The 23041-nt window shown below is 36.9% G+C and overlaps 1 protein-coding gene across 1 annotated transcript; it reads right to left on the bottom strand.

Annotated features, from left to right (window-relative positions):
• Nucleotides 1-279: 279 nt before the first annotated feature.
• Nucleotides 280-9891, bottom strand: LOC113313095. The gene is made up of 3 exons (XM_026561817.1): nucleotides 9373-9891; nucleotides 749-1038; nucleotides 280-667 (listed from the first exon to the last, which is right to left on the bottom strand). The coding sequence occupies exons 1-3, from the start codon at nucleotides 9889-9891 to the stop codon at nucleotides 280-282; spliced, it is 1197 nt and encodes a 398-aa protein (XP_026417602.1).
• Between the last annotated feature and the right edge of the window lie 13150 nt (nucleotides 9892-23041).

The raw sequence follows: 23041 nt of genomic DNA, 5'->3' as shown, positions 1-23041 counted from the left end.
CCACACTCATTACCTCATTACCAGTCAATTTGTGCTTGTTAGTGCACAATTCCTTCAAGAACTTTGCCCAGCGCGGAACCTGCCTTATCGCCTCAATTAATGGAATGTTCACTTCGATCTTCTTGAGATTTCCCAAATCTATTTTTCCAACGTCTCCTTATTAAATTTTGCAAACATGCTAGGAAAATGTGGAGGAGTAACATAATTAGAAATAAGAGATTTAGAGTTAGAATGTGTTACCGAATCATCCTTTATAAGGACTGCTTCGTCCACTTCTTTCTATAAATCACATTCATGGGACTCCGGTGGTGTTTCCGGTTTCTCTACTTGTTTTCCACTTCGTAGTTCAATTGCACTAACATTCTCCTTATGATTAAACAGTTGTGAAGGCAGTTTTTCAGCTGCTTGTGCTTCCAATTTGCTCACGGTAGTATCTAGTTGACCCATTTGTGTTCGCGTGTCTTTCATATCTATCTCCGCCTTTTGATTATCTTGCGCCATTGTGTGGAGAATGTGTTGCTTATCTTGCGCTATTGTGTTGAGAATGAGATTCAACTTGTCATCTATACTCATTCCTTGAGCTTCTTGTTGTGGCCTTTGCAAGAATTGATACCCAACTTGTTGATTGAAAGGAGGATTAGAAACTACAACTTGCTTGTTGGCGTAGCTGAAATTGGGATGATCTCACCAACCCGGATTGTATGTGCTAGAGTATGGATCATATCTTGTCCTTTGCTAATTTTGGTACATAACACTTGCTTTCTCAACATCTTTGGAGTGTGATGATGGTATGATGGCAGCTACTATTTGTTGCATCATCCTCTCTATGTTACCCATTCTATGTTCCAAATGTGAAGAGTCGCCAACTTCATTCAATTTCCTTACCATTGGTTCACTTCGAGTGTATAATTGATGCGTGTTTGCAGCCATATTCTCTAACAAGCTTGTAGCTTCAGCAATGTTTTTGTTGGTGAGTGCACCACTACTTGCGGCATCAATCAGATTTCTATCATTAGAAAGTAACCCCTCGTAGAAGTACTGAATAATGAGTTGATCGCTGATTTAGTGGTGTGGATAGATAGCTAAAAGATTCTTGTAGCATGGTAGGCTAATATATATGTGAAAAATAAGAGTAAAAGAATGCTTACAGTGATACCTGCAAGTGCACAGGGTCAGTTGTAGCTTGTGTGCAAGAACAGGGTCATTCCACAGGGACTTGGGGTGTTATGAAATTTTCCTAGATAAGCTATATGCAAGGCAGTGACAATGAGGGATATGCCAAGGCAGTGAGCAAGGCAAAGCAATAAGGCAGAACAGTTAAGAACCAAGGCTGTAAGCCAAGGGCAGGGGGGAGTTTATGCACTGATTTCAGTGCACAGCAAGTTGTAAATTGCACAAAAACTAAACAAAGCAGCAAGGAAAATTTAACTAAGCAATAAGAAAAACAGATTCGGAGTTGCAAGTGACTGTGAAAACAAATTGTGGGTTAAGCTAAGGGCTTAGAATCCACCTTGTGTCCTAATCAAGCAATGCAATTCTAGGTTGAAATTAGGATCTTAAGCATACATTAGAATGGGAGGAGAATCAGCTTTCTCATTGATATGCCCCTAGTATTGAATGTCTTTTGACAGCACAGTCAATCACAGGCATATCAGAGCACTGACTTCTTCCCATTTCTCAAGCAAGACAAGCATTAAGACGACTATCCTAGCAATTCATCATTTAACAGTGCACTAGGCTTCATCTGAGCCTTAGCTGAAGAACTAGAACATGTTGACAGTAATTAAAAACATGATGAACATAAAGAGTAATTGAAATTGAAACAAAAACAAAAACAGAACATGTGAGGAATTGAGGAACTGGCTATTCCAGTCCTCTTGGTAGTGCACTGGCTAGTCCAGGCATGCCTTCTATTCGACACCCTTGTGTTCAATTTATACAAAAAGGGACCTATGAACCCTAAATTAAAAACCCTAATTTTACAGACCTAGGGTTTGATTTTTTTACCTAATTTGTTTGACAGGTCTTCACCACATCGTCGACCCATGCTTTATCTCTCTGCTCTGATTCTTCTCACGCTCCTGCTACTGTGTCTAGCATGAATTACTTCATCAACTCCACACCCTAGGGTTCAGAGGCGTGAGTGTGGGTTTGATGAAACAATAAAGACTAGGTGGATGGGTTTTTGCAGATATGGGGGTAGTTGGTGGCAGTTGGTGTAGGTGGTGGCGATGGCAGTGGCAGTAGCAGGTGGAGGTGATGGTGGCGGAATGGGTGTTGCAGAGAGGAGGTGGAGAGAAAGAGAAGAAGAAGAAGGAAATGAAAGAGAAGTCGATAGATTTTAGGGTATAGGGTTAGGTCTTTTCGGTGTGAGGCGGAACAGAAGAATCTGATGATCAGCGTGTGAAAGACGTTGGATACGAAGATGGTTGGTAGATCTAACGGTGGTATGAGAGATGAATCACTTCGACCGTTGGATTGTGAAATACAACAAAGTCAACGGTGCTAGATGATGTTAGGTACTGTAGTGTAAAGAGGGAGTATCTAATTTTGATGCACAGGCATAGGAGCGACCGTTGGATTCAAATACAATCTAATCTGAAGGCTTGGAATTTAAGCGCTGTGGTGTTTGGCAGAGACTTCAGATTTTCATGCTCTATGAATGAGCGACCGTAGGATGATGAGTTGGATCCAATCTGACGGCTGAGAATGGAGGCGGTTTTGGTTATAGAAAATGGGTTTGGGTGAGGGTTTTGGGCCTTGGGTATGCCAAGCCCATATCTTCTTTAAGAACAATTCTTCCTCTTCAAGCCCACTTCTAGCCTTTTGGTCTTGTGCACAACATTCTTCGCGACTTCCTTGCGTGATTCCTATCGGCTTCCACCACTTTTCTGCTCTTTTCTGCCCCGCTATTCATCCAAACTTTATTTATTACCTAAAAATGTAAAATTAGTTAATAAAAATATTTATTCTTGAAAACAAAGAAAATATAGAATATGGGATAAAATGTAGAATTAATGCACAAAAGATGAGTTAAATGCCAAGAAAAATATATAGAAATATGCAGTTTTTAGGATTCATCAAATACCCCCAAACCTGAATTTTACTTGTCCTCAAGTAAAACAAAACTAAGGAAATCCTACCTATACCACTGTCGCTGGTCTCTCGAATGCATTTAGCGTATGCACTAAGCCTTTTAAACCACTAAGTGTCCCTAGTGGACGAGTGAAGTCTCGTGAAGGTTTGCTTAGAACGTACCTACAAAGTTCTAGGTCAAAATCTAAGCTCAGATTCCATTAAATGTGACATGTGCAAGTCAGTTTAATCTCACAGCAAAATGGAGATGTCAATCTAGCTATCAAAGGCACAATCCTAGCACTGATAACAACTAAAGACACGTGATAAGAGTGTAAAGTGTATCTACACATGTTTCTAGAATGACCTGAAGTTATGACTACTAACCACCAAGAGATACTTTTTAGGCTAAGAACCGAATTCTAAGCCAAGCTAGCTGTCCGGCTTTACGAGAATTGTGAATGTTCACCCAATGAGTTGGTGATATTTCAGTATACCCGCGTTATACATCGATGGATGCACCCTCCTTGCTTATTACAAGACTATTTACAACAAAAAGATGACTCTTTACAGGACTCTTATTTACATTGATTACTCTCTTTTATTTTTGGAACAAGAGAGAACTATTGTCTTTAACATGAAAAACATGGAATAAATAAATACTTGATTGAATTTTTTTTTTTTTTTGATTTTTTTTTTTGAAGAAAAAAAACTTTGATCTTTACAACATAATGACACTTTTGATACATGAACAAAAAGAAAAACATAATTACATGACTCTTAGCAAGAGGTGGCCCTTATCGAATGCATCCGGTCAAATTCTATGGTTGCTTTTCTTAACATATCCTCCAACTTCTATCCCAGCCAACCAAAGAACAAGCTAGTCAAGTCTCATTCAGTATTCTAAAGTGATTGGAAATCTAACTTCCTATCAAACACCTTGAAGATCGAGGCTATACATGTATTGGTAGATCGTGCGCGTGCAAGTTTCTTATCACATGTGAATTGTGCTAGAATCAGGGTGCCTAAATATCTAGACTAAGACTCCTAATAATTACATATTTGCACAAGAGTCAACATTTCAAGGTAAATGAGCTCCATTTTTATGTTTTTATCATTTTTCTAATTTTTTTTGGAATTTTTCAATTTTTTCAAAAAGATAGAGTTTTGTTTTCAATTATGGCATATTATCGTGGTATCTACTCTATACCCCCAAACCTAAACTAAACATTGTCCTCAATGTTTCAAAATATGAACAAAATTATAATACAACATATGAAGAGGATCATGTTGAGTAGAGAAAAAGGAAAGAGAATACCCGATTTCGGCAAAAGCAATATTAGAACTCCGTTATTCAAGGCAAGAATCCAACATATGTCAGCCGAGATCATATTGGATTAGCAAAATATATACAAAAGGAACAAAAGGGTTTTAAGAAATTTTATCTACTGGATTATATACAAAAAATTCACCATACACTAACAATCTAAAGAGTTGAGGATCAACCCAAAAGAAAAAGTGTTGAAACATAGACAGTTTCAAAACACTAAAATTGGACTGAAATGAGAGCGAGAGTGAAAAACCGGATGAATCACCCCCAAACCTGTAATTTTCAGCAGGTTTACTTTTAAGCACAAAATCTTTCCATTTTAGGGGTGCAGGATTCACAAGGTCTAACTCAAAATGGACTTTGTTTGGGATGGACAAACATGCATATTCCAACTGTGGCTCCTTAAAAGTATTGTATTTAGATGCAAAATAGTCCAAGAGGACTTGAGAGGCACACAGTTCCAATCCTAGGTTGGGAATCTTCAGAAAAGTTGGTTTAAAATTTTTGTTACAAACCAAATCTAGGTTGGGTGGAATAATCTCAATCTGTGACTTAGGAAAGAAGGTGACATCTAAGTTTCTCACATGCATGAGATCAAAAGTACCAATATTATCAGTCACATCAGCATTTTCTAAGTCATAATCAAGTTGTGTAGCATGCTCATCATCACAAAACAATTTCACAAGTCCAAATTCAGAATCATGGTTATCCGAAATATCCAAATTAACATCAAAAGAAGCAATATATTGTGGCTTAGGTATGGAATCAGACACATCAACTATATTTTCATGCATAGGATCATTAGTGTCAACAGAAGATTCAACATTACCTAAGTCATACTCTTCACAGGATAACTGCACAATATCTAAATCAGTAGCCTTATCACATGTATATGGAATACTAGAAGAAACATCATTCATGAAGGTCGGGGCAGAAAAGCCTAATGTATTTGAACCCAAAGGTTCCATAACATTTTCAGAATAGACATGTTCTTCTAATATAACATCATCATAACCATCATCATCACAAATACATGAAAATCCTACTTTGTCAAAACCATTAGTGTTTTTCGTCCATACATCTGCCTCTAAAATAGGTGAATATGGATTGACATTTTCAGCAATAGGGTATGAAACACTATATCCAGAATTAAGCTCATTGGGAAAATCAACATCTGACTCATGGTGATTACCCATATCATGTGGCATGGTCCTAGTTTCCCTATAGGTTTCCCACTGATGGGTTTTCTCTGCAACTTCAGCTAGAAATAACCATGCATCGTCCACAGTTTTATCAATGAATTCACCATTACACATAGATTCAACCAAGGCTCGAGACTTAAAGTCTAGTCCCTCATAAAGAATGGCGACCAGTCTCCACTTCTCGAGGCCATGATGAGGACACTCAAACAACAAATCATTAAATCGTTCAAAATAATGAAAAAGTGTTTCTCCATCTAACTGGACAAAACAATTAATACTTCGACGAATAGAGATGGTCCTATGATGTGGAAAGAACTTTCCGACAAATTGATTTGTGAGTTGGTCCCAAGTGGTGATTGATTGTGGTCTCAAACCGTAAAACCATGTTTTGGCCTTTTCTTTTAAAGAAAAAGTAAACAAACGCAATTTCAAAGAGTCTTCGGATATATGGTCAGGTTGTAAAGCCCGAACAATTTGTTCAAACTCTCTTACATGGTTATAGGGATTCTCAGAATCGAACCCTCGAAATATAGGAAGTATTTGTATCATGCTTGCGTTTAGTTCAAATGGGCCATCAGTCTGGGGTAAGACGATACATGATAACTGACTTATTATGTTAGGGTACATGTATTCATGGAGACTACGGAGTTTATTCACACACTCGCCCATTTTTTCAAAAAAATTTGGTTTTAATGGGTTTTGAAAATTTGGTTTGAAAAGAAAATTTGGTTTTAAAGGGTTTTGAAAAGAAAATTTGGTTTTGCTTGGGATAAAATTTTGGTTTTTGAAATAAGGAGCAAATTTATTTATTTTTTTAGCCCAAAATTTAGTTAAGTTTGGTTCACAAAAGAGGCAAGCCCAAAATCCAAAAAGTTAAGTTTAGAGCAAGCCCACTATTAAGAAACTACAAGCCTAACAAACAACTAAATTACAAGCCCAAATAAAGAAAGAAATAAAAATAAAACTAATTATTACAAACCCACAAAAAAAAGAAAATAAAAATAAAACTAAAATTATTACAATCCCAAATAAAGAAAGAAATAAAATTAAAATTAAAAAAATTATTACAAGCCCACAGATTAAAAATGGAAGCCCACAGGTTGGGTTCTCTTAATGGGTTTAGGCTTACCTTTGAAGCACAGCCCAGCTGCTCAGTTTGGTTGCAAAAGCCCAGTTGGGCTTTGGATCATCCTAAGCTTTGGCTTCAACACTCAAGGCCCAGTTGGGCTTTGGTCTTTCTTCTCCTTCAGCAGCTTACAACCCAGTTGGGCTTGGTTCAAATCAGTTCACTTCACAAGCCCAGTTGGGCTTTATCTTACACCAGCTGCAGCAGCTTCAGTAGAGATTGCAGCAGACTTGGCCTGCACCAGCAGGAGTACCACAGTAGCACAAGTTCTAGCAACAATAGTGCAGCACCAGCTCCACAGCAGCAGCACCACAAGGCACAGAGAAGGACTTCAGGCAGCAGTTCTGGCACCAACAGTAGCAACACCAGGTTCAAGGAAGAACCAGCAACAAAGGTGCAAATGGGCTGCAGTTCACAGCAGTTCACAACAAGAAATGCAAAAAAAATGCTTATACTAAGATGCAGATGATTACACTAATATGCAGATGCTTACAAGAACTACACAGCAGGTATGAGTATGCAAAGAACAGCAAGAAAAACTTCAAAAACACGGAAGCCAAGTCCCCGGCAGCGGCGCCAAAAACTTGGTAGGCTAATATAGATGTGAAAAATAAGAGTAAAAGAATGCCTACAGTGATACCTGCAAGTGCACAGGGTCAGTTGTAGCTTGTGTGCAAGAACAGGGTCATTCCACAGGGACTTGGGGTGTTATGAAGTTTTCTTAGCTAAGCTATATGCAAGGCAGTGACAATGAGGGATAGGCCAAGGCAGTGAGCAAGGCAAAGCAATAAGGCAGAACAGTTAAGAACCAAGGCTGTAAGCCAAGGGCAGGGGGGAGTTTATGCACTGATTTCAGTGCACAACAAGCTGTAAATTGCACAAAAACTAAACAAAGCAGCAAGGAAAATTTAACTAAGCAATAAGAAAAACAGATTCGGAGTTGCAAGTGACTGTGAAAACAAATTGTGGGTTAAGCTAAGGGATTAGAATCCACCTTGTGTCCTAATCAAGCAATGCAATTCTAGGTTGAAATTAGGATCTTAAGCATACATTAGAATGGGAGGAGAATCAACTTGCTCATTGATATGCCCCTAGTATTGAATGTCTTTTGACAGCACAGTCAATCACAGGCATATCAGAGCACTGACTTCTTCCCATTGCTCAAGCAAGATAAGCATTAAGACGACTATCCTAGCAATTCATCATTTAACAGTGCACTAGGCTTCATCCGAGCCTTAGCTGAAGAACTAGAACATGTTGACAGTAATTAAAAACATGATGAACATAAAGAGTAATTGAAATTGAAACAAAAACAAAAACAAAAACAGAACATGTGAGGAATTGAGGAACTGGCTATTCCAGTCCTCTTGGTGGTGCACTGGCTAGTCCAGGCATGCCTTCTATTCGACACCCTTGTGTTCAATTTATACAAAAAAAGGACCTATGAACCCTAAATTAAAAACCTTAATTTTACAGACCTAGGGTTTGATTTTTTTACCTAATTTGGTTGACAGGTCTTCACCACATCGTCGACCCATGCTTTATCTCTCTGCTCTGATTCTTCTCACGCTCCTGCTGCTGTGTCTAGCATGAATTACTTCATCAACTCCACACCCTAGGGTTCAGAGGCGTGAGTGTGGGTTTGATGAAACAATAAAGGCTAGGTGGATGGGTTTTTGCAGATATGGGGGGTAGTTGGTGGCAGTTGGTGTAGGTGGTGGCGATGGCAATGGCAGTAGCAGGTGGAGGTGATGGTGGCGGAATGGGTGTTGCAGAGAGGAGGTGGAGAGAAAGAGAAGAAGAAGAAGAAGGAAATGAAAGAGAAGTCGATAGATTTTAGGGTATAGGGTTAGGTCTTTTCGGTGTGAGGCGGAACAGAAGAATCTGATGATCAACGTGTGAAAGACGTTGGATACGAAGATGGTTGGTAGATCTAACGGTGGTATGAGAGATGAATCACTTCGACCGTTGGATTGTGAAATACAACAAAGTCAACGGTGCTAGATGATGTTAGGTACTGTAGTGTAAAGCGGGAGTATCTAATTTTGATGCACAGGCATAGGAGCGACCGTTGGATTCAAATACAATCTAATCTGAAGGCTTGGAATTTAAGCACTGTGGTGTTTGGCAGAGACTTCAGATTTTCATGCTCTATGAATGAGCGACCGTAGGATGATGAGTTGGATCCAATCTGACGGCTGAGAATGGAGGCGGTTTTGGTTATAGAAAATGGGTTTGGGTGAGGGTTTTGGGCCTTGGGTATGCCAAGCCCATATCTTCTTTAAGAACAATTCTTCCACTTCAAGCCCACTTCTAGCCTTTTGGTATTGTGCACAACATTCTTCGCGGCTTCCTTGCGTGATTCCTATCGGCTTCCACCACTTTTCTACTCTTTTCTGCTCCGCTATTCATCCAAACTTTATTTATTACCTAAAAATGTAAAATTAGTTAATAAAAATATTTATTCTTGAAAACAAAGAAAATACAGAATATGGGATAAAATGTAGAATTAATGCACAGAAGATGAGTTAAATGCCAAGAAAAATATATAGAAATATGCACTTTTTAGGACTCATCATAGCACTCCCAATACTCATGGAGAGTTTCTCTCGATAATTGTACAATACCAAGAGAATCACCTCTGCTCTTGATGCTGGAAAATACTTCTCAGGGAACAACTTCTTCATTCCATTCCATGTAGTTATGCTTCCAGAGGGTAAGAAAAAGAACCACTCTCCTGCAGTATCTATAAGAGAGAAAGGAAACGTTGTCATCATAGTCGTATCAGCGTCTGCAGTTGCTTGCTTCATACTCGTCACAACATGATGGAATTGTTGCAAGTGACGATTAAGACCTTCTCCGGCTAAACCTCTGGATTTGGGAATCAAGTTAATCAATTGCGGCTTCAACTCAATGGTTTCATTCAGCTGAATACATAAAGGCTGCTGGTCAAGATTTGGAGAAGTGAGATCCTTTAGTGTTCTTGGAGAAGGTGGTCGACCTCCCATTGTGTTGTCTTCTTCTTTGTCTGAATCCAAGAATTCACTGGGTGAAAACCTATGAGGAAGTGGGGTGTTCACTGCTCGGATCAAATCTTTAAGTAAAGTGCCCGAACGAAGACGTATACCTATTGGACTTGGCCTGCCCTCTCCACACATTCACCAAAGAAATGGTAACTGAAATAAGATTTCTAAAAGAGTGATTTAGTAAACAGAAATTCTAACTAAAAGCAAAAATAAAAACTATGAATAAAAATAACAACTAAACTTTCCACTGCCTCCCCGACAGCGGCCCCAATTTTGACGAGGTTTCAACTCGCAAATAATATTTCTTTACTTCTCTTTACACTAGAAAGTAGTATAATAAAAGCAGGATCGTCCCAAGGGAGGTACGGAGCAAAGGTTGTTATACAAATACCCCTATAAAAGAAGATTTTGTTGTAAAAATTCTGAAGACACAAAGTTGTATTCAAATATGAGATGAGATTGATTAAAGGTTCATTCTCGGCCACGGAATACAAACCAAATTGATATATACCCAAGTTCTTCACATTATCTCGTTACTAACAACCCTATGATAATTAGTACGCTCAACTATCCCGTTATTATCTCCCAAGCTCACCGGAAACGGAAGCGCTCGACTACCGGATTCTACATGCCAAGTTTCCTAGAGGTACGCTTACTAGGTGTGACTCAAACAAGTGCTCTAAGTTTTGTGAGATAAGGTTGCTCCTAGTGATGAACTCAAAAGCATGAATCACATACTAGTGTCAATTTCTACATATGGACACTTAAGAAAGTCCCATCATCAATACCCATATATTGCTACTTGTGTTTATCTTTATAGACAATTATGGGTCGAATATTTCAAAACTACCAATAGGATTATCAAATCAACTATTTATTTTCGAACTTAAAAAATCAACAAAATAATCTATAAACACTATTGGCATACTAGAAATCAAACAATAACGAAAATAATGGAGAGAAAACGAGTTATTTCATATCAATTATAGATTCATACGCTGGGATTTGAAATCGCCCCTAATAAAAGATTGTTTTTAGTTACTCATGGAAAACATGTTCTCAAAAATACAAAGCTTAAAAGATGTTCAAAATAAGGAAATAGAGTTGAGAATAAACCCAGGGAGCAAACAAGTTGTTGCTGCTATGCTCTCTCTGGAAATCTCTACAGCAGGTTATAGACGCCCCTAGCGATGAAAAATGTTCCTTTTCTGTAAACTGTGCCTCCTCTTTTATATCTTCTCGTTTCTCTGCAAAGTCGTAACCTAACGGATCCAAATCCATACAAACAGTGTACCCATATTTACATATCATGTAGGCTTCTAATTCAGATCCTAGCCCTTGCCAGATAACCCTTGTAAAATAGTTCGCCAGATCTTCACCAATACAGTCATACTTGAACGGTCAGAAACGTCAGGTCCTAAGACTGTCTTCTCGCCAATTTGTAAACTTAGACACAGCAACATATACTTCAGTTGAACCCTTGGCAGATTAACCCTTTGAACATCTCTAGTTCTTCACAGTTTTCTGGAAGTAATACAGGCTCAAAACTCCACCATATCCATAGCAAACTCAAGCCACTTCTAATATTTGAACACACCACTTACTTCCAGGTGTATTTCAGACCTTTTCTAAGACAAATTCTCCTGCAAAATAGTCCAACAATCACTCCATTCAGCTAAAAGAATCAATAGTGTCGGCAACGTAACAAGCTTCCCATTAATGCTCGACTCAAGGCTCTGTACACTGCCAAAGTTTCACATCCAACACAAACTACAGTATTTCAAGCATTAAAATACATTGCAATTCAATTCTTATTATCAAGATTAGTGTCATCATCTTTCCTTTTTCAAGACTCCAGCATATTCCTGCATTTGATAAAAGTCATATGCTATGTAGACTAGATCAAACACATTTGATATTTCAAGATGAGTATTCAATGCTTATCTTTTTCTCAAAATTCGTGTGTTGGTAAAGTATCTCACTTTGATCAGGTTTATCTTCACCTAGTGACAAAATTTTTCAATCACTTTATGAGAATTGCTCTGACGTGAAACGATATGTGAATAACGGTTATATAGCATCCTCTGAGAATGTCTCAATGATTGAAATGAGAGTATAAATTACATAACCATGTATTCTTTGAACCGAAGTTCTTCGAACTTTGTTGAACAAGATAAATTGGTAGGATTGTGAAATTGGCTTGCCAAGTCCGCGATCCAGCCCGCAGACTCAGTAGCGAACTGTCGGAAGTTCTAGACCGAGAATTTATGTTGGGATTTCCAAAACTCGTTTGTGTGCTAAGTCCGCGAAATGGCGGAAGTTCTCGACCCAAGAAATCTGCTGAGTTTGGAAAACTCAACCGATGAACTTAAGTCCGCGAACTTGTTTGTGTACTTAAGAGGTTATGATCTAAAGATGAGCTCTGAACATGTAACATTAAATTACTAAAGAATGCTTAATGCAAACCGTGGCTTAATTTTCATGAGTCGGTTCAATCGAATCGAATCATCTTTGTTTCAATTGTTCCTTGTGTGGTTACATAAGATCTCATAGCAATTGACAACCCTCTAACTAGTTCGCTTGAGTCAAGTGAACTAGTTATGGTGAATGAGGAACCAGGTTAATATGAGATCCTCATATGGTTTCCTTTTGGTTACTATGTTGGACCAACATATGTGTACACGTTTGGGCATGGTTTTCACGAACCCAGTAAATGTTTACCACAAGTGTGTTTGACAAGCTATACTTTTCGATCTAACGGTTGAGATTTATTAATTTGAATCTAAATCAGGTTTTCATCTAACGGTGAATATGGATTGCTTAATAACTAAGGAAAAACCCTGATTTGAAAGGCTATATATAGGATACGTCTATCTAGAGAAAAACTTAATCCCCACACGTCTGTGTGATACTAGTGCGCTCGCTAGAGTCGATCTCCATTAACCCTTGATTTTCTTCTCTAAAATCGGGTTAACGACTTAAAGACTTCATTGGGATTGTGAAGCGATACTACTTTTACCGTATTTGTGTGATCTGATCTTACTTTTCTATCGTACGAGTACAGTCGATTTGATTGGCTTAAGAACGAGTTTCTCCGATAAGTAAGATAAAGAAGTCACAAACATCTTCGTCTCACTGTTTGTGATTCCTCGATAATCTGCTTGCGTATTCAGGAAGGAATATTGAGAGGTGATTGATTAATCTAGGTTGTTCTTCGAGAATATAAGACTGGATTATAAATTGGTTCATGTTACCTTGATTTCTATCAAAATACGGTACAAAACTAGGGTTTATCTGTAGGAGACAGATTTATCCTTTGATATACTTTTCTGTGTGAGACGGATTTGTTTATTGTTAGGGCCTGCAATTTTGGGTCGTAGAAACTCTTAGTTTTGGGTGAGATCAGCTAAGGGAATCACTTACGTAGTATCTTGCTGGGATCAGAGACATACGGGTGAAACTGTACCTTGGATAAGTGGAAGACTGATCGGCGTTCAAAGATAGTCCAGTCCGAAGTTAGTCTGCAGTAGGCTAGTGTATGTAGCGGCTTAATACAGTGTGTATCTAATATGGACGAGGTCCCGAGGTTTTTCTGCATTTGCGGTTTCCTCGTTAACAAAATATCTGGTGTCTGTGTTATTTCTTTTACGCATTATATTTGTTTATATAATTGAAATAATACAGGTTGTGCATTAAAAGCTTAATCAATTAGAGATCCAATCTTGTGATTGTTGATTTCATTGATTAACACTTGGATATTGGTTTTTGATACCGTCCAAGTTATCTCTCTTTGATAAAGACTCGCAGATTTATATTTGCTTGATTAAAGATCAAATCGAGAGATTGAGATAATAACTATTTGAGATACTTATTATCTAGATTGAGTCTGGCTGTCTAGTTGATTCTCTAATAAAGTGTTTCGGAGTTTGTCCATACAAATTGCTAATTGAAATATTGGGTGGTGTTGTTAGCCCCCGCTTTTTCAACATTAATTTCTAATTAATTGATAAGTGAATCCTATTGTGTTTGGTTAAGTCCGAACTTTTTATCAAGTAACACAATTTGTCGTTGTATTGTCTCGATCTCGTATCCATAGACGATCACACGAAGTGTGAACCGATTAGTTGTACTATCTCGATCTCGTATTCATAGACAATCACTTTCGGAGAAAGGACTTACATGTAGGAAAAGTTTTATCTTGAGGTATATTTGGGTACCCTCGCCTTTTCAGTCGCACTATGGCATCAATATTCGGAATCAAACAAATTACATGAATAGGTTAAGAAGATGGAAATAGAAATAGATGGTTTTGAATGAACGTCGTTTCCAAGATGAATCCTATGACCTAATGGATTGAGATATTGGTCTGGACTAATATCAACACATCTAGCATATACAAGGGAACCAGTGGTCGATAATCCTAATTGTAGATCAACTCGTCTGGCATATACAAGGGAACCAACGGTCGATTTTATTGAACAATATTTATTCTGGTTGGTCTGATGGTCTGGTATAAATTTCTTTTCTATTTTTATTCTATCAAAATTTTTTTCTTCTTTTTTTTCATATTTTTTTTTAAAATTAGTAAGTCAATCAACCTATTTCAACCCATCATACATCAACATAAAAATGTTCAACGAATAAAAACGGAACCAATAAGATGATTTCGAGATACGGTGAAACTATCATGTTAATTCTAACACCCGAGGTCTGTAATTTTATGAATAGATTCTATTTAGATGTTTCCATCCACTCAAATTGGTTTCCCAATTACTACAACCAAGATGCTTCCATCCACTTAGATTGGTTAGCGCCATCCTTAATAGGCATAAATTTCTAGGCTCTGGAGTTTAATAATACAACTAAAAAGTTTTTCGCACACCCAAAAACTTAAATCTAACATTGTCCTCAATGTTCTAAAGATAAAATTAAAAGCATGAACAATGAGAAACTGTTACCATTTGAAGCAAAATGGTTAAGGAAAGATATTATTGTGTTACATGAGCATGAGTTACCTCCCAATAAGTGCTAAGTTTAACGTATTCAGCCAGACATAATAAATAATTAATTACCTCATATTATAAAGCAATAGCCAGAACAACTGTGAGTCTTCTGCATCAAAAAGTGTTACCACATATAAAAGGAAACTGCAACAAACCAAGAAAGTGAATAACCATGACACACCCTTGCCTAGTTTCCTTATTAAGACAACTACATGTAGTTATGGTTCGGGTCCAAGTTTTATAAACATATCTAAATATAATATTTTGATGGGCTACATCTCCTCATAAGTAAGATCCGATTTGTCAGGCTGTTAAGGCTGGAAAAAATTAAAAGCACATAATAATAACCTGAATAATTGAGGATCCTCTAAGTCAATTAGTTTTAATTCACGTAGTTGACCAAAATGAGACTGGTGGTCATTCTTAAGCAAATGTGTCGATTCTAATCTCCTAAAGTACTTTGGCTGAGTCTGAAAACTTAATAACAGACACATTTGAAACTCATATGTTCCCATAATCGGTTGAAAAATATTTGGTGGGAAAACAAAATCATTATGGGTATCATAGCCTGGGTAAACCATATCAACCAGAGGATGAGTTTTCAACAAATGGACTTCTTCCTGGATATCATTAAGTTCGGGAAAAAATGTATGAAGATAATCTCTTAAAATGGTTGAGGCACATATGTCAAGTCCCAAGTGAGGGATGTTTCCAAGAGTCGACGGTAAGCATAGGGAGAATTATAATCACCCCCAAACTTAGAGTTTTCAGTGTCCCTAGATATACTAGTCATAATCTCCCTAATTTTTAGATCATCAGATTCCTGAAAATGGTGAATTGATTTTTCTAAGTTATAATTTGGAGGTGCATCCTCACTCTTATTTGAACTCTCTACGAGTCTATCTTATTTATCTAAGACTAATGTTTCTAAAACGCTAGACTCCAAAACAATATTCTCATAATAAACTCTTTCCTCTAAACCATTATTGGTTTCGTAATCAAAAAGGAAACACTCTATCATATAAAGATATGTTATCTGTTGTCTAATCCTCGTCCTCTTGAGTAGATGAATAATTATTAAAATTATTTGGATTTTAACTAGTAGCATTATCATTTTAAAGCTCAATTGGAGTAACAAATTCCCGATCACTATGCGTACATATTTCAGACTCTTCATAAGCATTATCCTCATCATTATCATTATTATAATAACATGAAAAATGGTTGAATGTTATCTAAATAAGTAGTGTTACCAATTCTAACCTCGTCATCTTGATTATGTGAATAACTATCCTCATTTTCAAGGGTAATATTAAAAACACTGTATTGTCAATCAAGGTTATTTTAAGCAATTATTTTTTGTGCCTTCAACTCAAGTCTACATGTCGACTCGGGTATCCTCTCAAGGGTCTCTTCTAAAGAAATTTCCCTTAGTCCTGGATCTAAGTTTTCTTTTAACCTCTTGAGGGTGTCTTCTAAAGAAGGTTCACTCAACAATTCTTTCCTCCATAACTAAGTCATTTGTCTCAGCTAACTTATACTTCGACTCATGTAAGTTGCGTGTATACTCAAGTATTCTACGTGTCGACTCTAGTTGAGGAGAAGTATAAGAATCTTGCTCGTATGACCGATATGCATATGGATAGTAATTGAGATCACCATGGTATGACCCATATTCTTTAAAGGGTTTTCACAACCACTATTCACACTATGGTCATAATAAGGATAATGTCTTTGTTGAAAATCAGTCGGGTATTCACTGTACTGGCTATTATAATATCAATTCTACATTTTTATGTGCACGTGCAAATGCAAATGTTGGGTTTGACTATTTTGGGTAGGCTTGGGTTACCTTTAGAAAAATATACGTAAAGTCAGAGATTGGTCAAAGGTACGAGGCTAAGGCTTGTGGTGTATAACGCCCAGAGAGTTCACCTTACTAAACCACGTGTTTTCGTACTAATCGGTGCCAAACGATGCAATATGAAGTGCACGTGTTCTTTCGTGTTTTTTTAATAAACAAAATATATACAAACAAGCAAACAAAATATAAAAATTCCAAAAATAAAAATAAATAAATCTAAAACTTTAGGATTTTCTACTATTTTAAGCAAGTCCAACTTTCCACCTTTAATTTCCAGCTAAACCTGCACACCAAAAACAAAAATACCCAAAGTAAAATCTAATAAAATAAACAAAAATAAAAAACCAAAAAAATGAAAATAAAATCTAAAACCTAACCTAAAAACAAGTACCCGGCAGTGGCACCAAAAATTGATGTGATGTAAATAGTGGTACATAAAGTTCGTTACTTAGACTCGTTGAGGTTTGATTTAAGACTTAGAAACAGAACAATAAAAATAAAGAAAATATGTACACAAGGTTGTCACGAAGAGATTACCGAGACTCGGGATTTCACTGTTTTCCATATTTAAGTGGTACATAAATTAATCCTAAGCAATTATAGCTCAAAAAAAAATCAACTATATTTATTTGCCAAAGGTAGATACCATAAATAATTAGTTGGATATAGTAAGCATGAAGCATCAAAATTACCTAGAACTAAGCAGAGTCATCAAACAAAGTCACAAATACTTAATCGAAATCTTAAAATCGGTGCAAAAAGTAAATAAATTAAGAATTAACTAAATTACCACATGAATGAAATACAACTTCCTCGGTTGTTCCAATGTTGGGGTTTATCTCCTCATGGTAAAAACACGCTCAAAATAATAAATCATGGCTTAATATGTGTTTTTATTTAAGAAAAATATAACACGGTGATTCTGCAACGACGTATTAGCGTTACAGAAGTCACAGTTAGAAGAGGTGTTACTAACTGAAGATAAACGTTACTAATGGAAGTTACAGAATAGTTTAATTATAAGACACTGATTGCGACTGTTCTATGCATATATATGTTCTTCAGCCTAGGGTTCTTGAGAATGACACTTCTTATCTGTCGCCTGCAACTCTTCTTCTTCCTCTTCTATGCTGCTACTACAGAATCGCCCTGCAGCGATTTTTGTTGCTCTCCAACTACCCCTAACTCCTGACAGCCTTCTCCAAAGTTCTCACAATCCTTATACATCAACAACACCTCAAAATCCCGAGAATTTCTTGTTTATTCCTCCTCCGAAAGTTACACGAATTTCCTCATTCTTCTATCCTTTCACGCGTATTTTTCAGCTGCCAAAATCTATGTTTGATAGAAACAAATTCCACAGAGTATATTCTCACCTTCGATTCCACGTAACCTCCAAAGTTAGATCCAAAATATCCCGTTAACTAAGATTTACTCATTCTTTAAGCTCCAATACACGTCATTCTCTCTTGTTGATTAGGTAACAATGTAAACAGACTCTAGAATGCATGAAATTCTCCAAATATAGTAGTAGTTTGTAAACACAAAATACAAAAACCCGAGATATAACCCTCTCCATGTTTCATCAAAACCCGATCACCTAGCCTAAATCAGTCCATTTAATCACTTATACCAGACCTGTTTAATCCATTCAAGTCCAGCCCAACCAAATCTGGCGATTGAATCTTCCCAAAATCGCTTAAAAGTCGAACCTAAAAATTCTGCCAGTAAGTACACTTCTTGTCCCGCCAAAATATAATTTGAATTTGAGAAGAAGGAAGGTCGCCCCCTAACCAAAGTAAGGGTGTGAATAGCAATTTGGGTGCCCCTCAGTAATCACGTTACTCTTTATCAACTGGTAGGGTCCATTTAACAGTTGTCCTCAGGGTGCCTTCAACGTGTACACGGGGTGCCTTTAGTAGTTTTCTCCCGCGGGTCCAAATACCACTTTTTCGAGCCAATTCGCCGCAAAAGCTTATTTTTCCAAAAAACACCTACAAATACATAAAAGACCACAATGAATGAAAAATCGATCACTAATAATACATACTATATTGAGATCATATTAGAAACAAAAATTTGTCTATCACCTAGTATAAGAACGAGTTTAATTACCTGAGTTGGGTCCGGAACAATTGTTCGTGAACTTGGATTGCGAACGGATTGACTAGGATAAGGTCCGGAGCTCCTGTTCGCGTACCTAGTTTGCGAACACAATGGTTAATTTTTAAAATCGGTTATATATGATTCACATACTCAAGAACTAAAACACTTATGATTTAAAGAACGCAAATTAACTTTGCAAATCGTGGATTAATGTTCATGACTTGATTCTTGTATAAGTACTTTTAAACGATTATGAATCAATCCAATTTTGATTCAATTTGTTCATATATATATTTGTATGAGATAGTAATCAATTGAACAACTCTATTTGAAACACAATTAGATTCATTTGATTATCTTTGATGATTGATTGATCATCATATTTGGTCTTGAAGTGTTCGATGAATATGGTTAAGCTTAAAGTGTTCATATGGCTAATTTCGGCTAACTGTTATTGAGCCAACTCAATATACACGTTGAGGTACGGTTACCCATATATAAATATATGTATATTTCATTTGAGTGAAACAAGCTAAGACCATCTAACGGTGGAGATGAATTGCTTAATTTCTAAGCAGACTTAGCTTCAATCTTAAATCAGATTTCATCTAACGGTGAATATTGAATGCTTTATTACTAAGCTATCATAGCTCTAATTGTAAGCAACCTTGTATATAAGGAATAAATCTAGCAACTAGAAAACCTAATCCTGACCCTTTCATGTTTCCTAGTCGCAAACTAGAGTCTATTCTCCTTTAACTTAAGTTTTTCCAAAACCATTATAGGTTAACGACTTGAAGACTTTATTTGGGATTTGTGAAGCCAGATCCAACTATTTTCTTTGTAGTTGCGTATTCTGATTTTACTTGTGAAAAAGCGGGGGTCTAACAACACACCCAATATTTCGATTAGCAATCTGTATGGACAATCTCCGAAACACTCTACTAGAGAATCAACTAGACAGTCATACTCAATCTAGAATATAATGTCTCAAGGAGAGAATATCTATATCTCTCAAATTGATTGTTACTCAAGCAAATAGAAATCTGCAAGTCTAATCAAAGAGAGATATAACTAGGACGGTATCAAAAACCAATATCCAAGTATTAATCAATGAGATCTACAATAACAAGACCGGATCTCTAATTGATTAAACTTCAATGCACAACCTGTATTATTTCAATTATATAAACAAATATAATGCGGAAAAGAAATAACACAGACACCAGAAATTTTGTAAACGAGTAAAAACCGCAAATCCAGAAAAACCCCGGGACCTGTCCCGATTAGATACACACTGTATTAAGCCGCTACAGACACTAGCCTACTCCCAATTAACTTCGTACTGGACTATAGTTGAACCCCTATTAGTCTTCCACTGATACAAGGTACAGTCGCACCTCTACGCCTCTGATCCCAGCAGGATACTACGTACTTGATTCCCTTTGTTGATCTCACCAACAACAAAGAGTTGCTACGACCCAAAATCGCAGGATGAACAAATAAACAAATATGCATCACACAAATAAGTCTATTCAAAGGATCAATATATCTCCCACATATAAACCCTAGTTTAATTCCGTTTTTTGATATAATCAAGGTAGCACATGAACCAATCGATCTATCCGGTCTTATATTCCCGAAGAAAAGCCTAGATAAACCAATCACCTCTCAATACTCGATTCCTTAATATACAAGAAGAATACTTAGGATTCACAAACAGTGAGACGAAGATGTTCGCGAATACTTTATCTTACCTATCGGAGAAACAAGTTCTCGAGCCAATCAGAAAAGATTGTACTCCTAATGATAGAAAAGTAAGATCAGATCACACAACTACGATAAAAGTAGTATCGGTCTGGATTCACAATCCCAATGAAGTCTTTAAGTCGTTAACCCGAATTTGAAGAAGAAACTTAAGGGTTAATGGAGATCGACTCTAGTAAGCGCACTAGTATCACACAAGAAAGGTGTGTGGGGATTGCGTTTTGCTCTAGTTAGATGTCTCCTATTTATAGCCTTTCAAATCAGGTTTTTTACTTAAGAATTAAGTAAACATTATTCACCGTTAGATGAAACCTGATTTAGATCCAAGCCAATATCTCTCAACCGTTAGATCGAAAGACAAAGCTCGTCAAACACACTCGTAGACGTTTTCCAAGTTCGTGAGAACCTGCCCAAACGTACACGTACATGTTGGTCCAATATAGCAACCAAAAGGAAACCATATGAGCTCCTCATATTTACCATGTTCCTCATTCATCATAACTAGTTCATTTGACTCTAACGAACTAGTTAGATAGTCATTCAATTGCTATGAGATCTTATGTAACTACACAAGACACAATTGAACTCTAGATGATTTCGATTCGATTTAATCGGCTCAATGAATATTATAGCCATGATTTGAATTAATCATTCCTTAGTAATTTAATGTTTATGTTCAGAGCTCATCATCTTAGATTACAACCACTTAAGCTCACAAACAAGTTCGCGGATTTAAGCATCGGTTCTGAGTTTTCCAAAACTCAGCAGAAATTATCGGATTGAGAAATTCCTCCGGTTCGCGGACTAGGTCTGCGGGCTGAGTTCGCGAACTTGCGTCACACAAACGAGTTTCGAAAATCCCAGCAAAAATTCTCGGGTTCGAGAACTTCCGTCAGTTCGCGGACTGAGTATGCGGACTGGGTTCGTAGACTTGGCAAACCAATTCCACAATCCTACCGAATACACTTGCTCAACAAAGTTCAAAGAACTTCGGATCAAGGGTTATGTAATTTACTCTCATTTCAATCATCAATACTTTCTCTTAGAACGCTATCCCAACCGTTATTCATAGATTGTCTTCACGTCGGAGTAATTCTCAACTAAGCGATTGAAAGATGAAGATAAAATTTGTCAAAGCGTAAAGCTTTACCAACACACATATTTCAAGAAATAGATAAGCATTGAATACTCAGCTCGAAATATTAGTGTGTTTGATCTAGTCTATAAAGCACACGACTTTTGTCTCCTAAGAAGTAGGAGATAGAATAGATAGACTTATGAGTGACAGATAAGTTCAAGTCTCCACATACCTTTTTTTTTGATGAAGTTCCACGGTTCCATGATGTAGATCTTCGTCATTTTCGTTGAATCGCCATGAAGTCCTTGAGCTCACCTACACTTTTCCTATCCTAGTCCGAGACTTGCTAATAGGCTAGATATCAAGACTTTATAGTTTTAATCACTAACGTTGACAAACATGCTTGATATAGAAACGCATGCGAGTTCGACCGAGCTATGCTCTAACAATCTCCACCTTTGTCAATTTTAGTGACAAAACTATTAATACATATGGAATACAAAAAATATAAACTTTAGTGGCTCCTATTCTAATCTTCAACGTTCCTTGAAATCTTCGTCCTTTCCAAGTACTCCAATGATCCCAAAGGTAGTTTAGCATCACCATTGTTGAAGATCCGTAGCACAAATAACGAGAGAAATCGATATTCTCAATCATTATTAAACAGTGTCATAGTACTATTATGAATATCAAAGTCCAATTGCATCACACCTTTAACAATAATACTATGGTGATATGTAACACTCCCCCTTAGTCGATACCTATCTCAATCATGGAAACCACTCCCCCTTACACAATGATCCTAAAACCATATGTATTATGCAGTGTGAACTATAATATTTCTCTCCCTTTTTGTCAATAAAATTGGCAAAGGTAAAGAGCGGGTTCATAATGAAATTCCCATGAGAGACAATGCATAACCAAAAAAGAAGACACACATCATCTTAAATTTAGATGCAATCTTATAGTCGAAGCTATCATCATTCATCAAGGAGTTTAAAAGATACAAGATAACCCCTAAAAAATTCCATAGTCGCACTCCCCGCAAGATATTACCATTAAGCACAAGTTCAAAAGAACTATGCCCCATAATATGTCATTCCCAAGAGAACAACATAAGCGACCTTAATTTCAAGAGAAACAAAGGATTTATTTGGACACAAAAAATCAAAAAGATGATCTTTTATATCCAAATCCAACCAAATTAATCACAACTAAACCCATGATTAATTTAATTGTCAAAGGAAATTAAATCAAAACCACAAAAGATGATCTTGGTAAGAACGATGAATCCATCTATTTACAGGTAAGATTCCTTCGGAATATTCTACGAAACCTTAAACAAACCCTATTTCTGCATATTGTATGCAAACCAGGCTCCGAGATCGAAACCTGGTCGCGAGTTGACTACTCTAAATCAGAAACTTGGTAAGAACGATGAATCCATCCATTTACAGGTAAGAT

Source organism: Papaver somniferum, chromosome 9 (assembly GCF_003573695.1).
Source record: "Papaver somniferum cultivar HN1 chromosome 9, ASM357369v1, whole genome shotgun sequence".
Lineage (NCBI taxonomy): Eukaryota > Viridiplantae > Streptophyta > Magnoliopsida > Ranunculales > Papaveraceae > Papaver > Papaver somniferum.
Note: the sequence above shows the minus strand (reverse complement) of the source record. Positions and strands in the feature narration are given on the sequence as shown.

What these genes read in the sequence shown, in the direction of transcription:
- LOC113313095 (XM_026561817.1), bottom strand. Translation starts at nt 9,891, where the DNA reads ATGTGTGGAGAGGGCAGGCCAAGTCCAATAGGTATACGTCTTCGTTCG. An exon ending in TTCCAGCATCAAGAGCAGAG is followed by an intron (nt 1,039 to 9,372) that starts GTGATTCTCTTG and finishes CTCATTATTCAG; the next exon opens with TACTTCTACGAGGGGTTACT. An exon ending in GTTGAGAAAGCAAGTGTTAT is followed by an intron (nt 668 to 748) that starts GTACCAAAATTA and finishes TCCCAATTTCAG; the next exon opens with CTACGCCAACAAGCAAGTTG.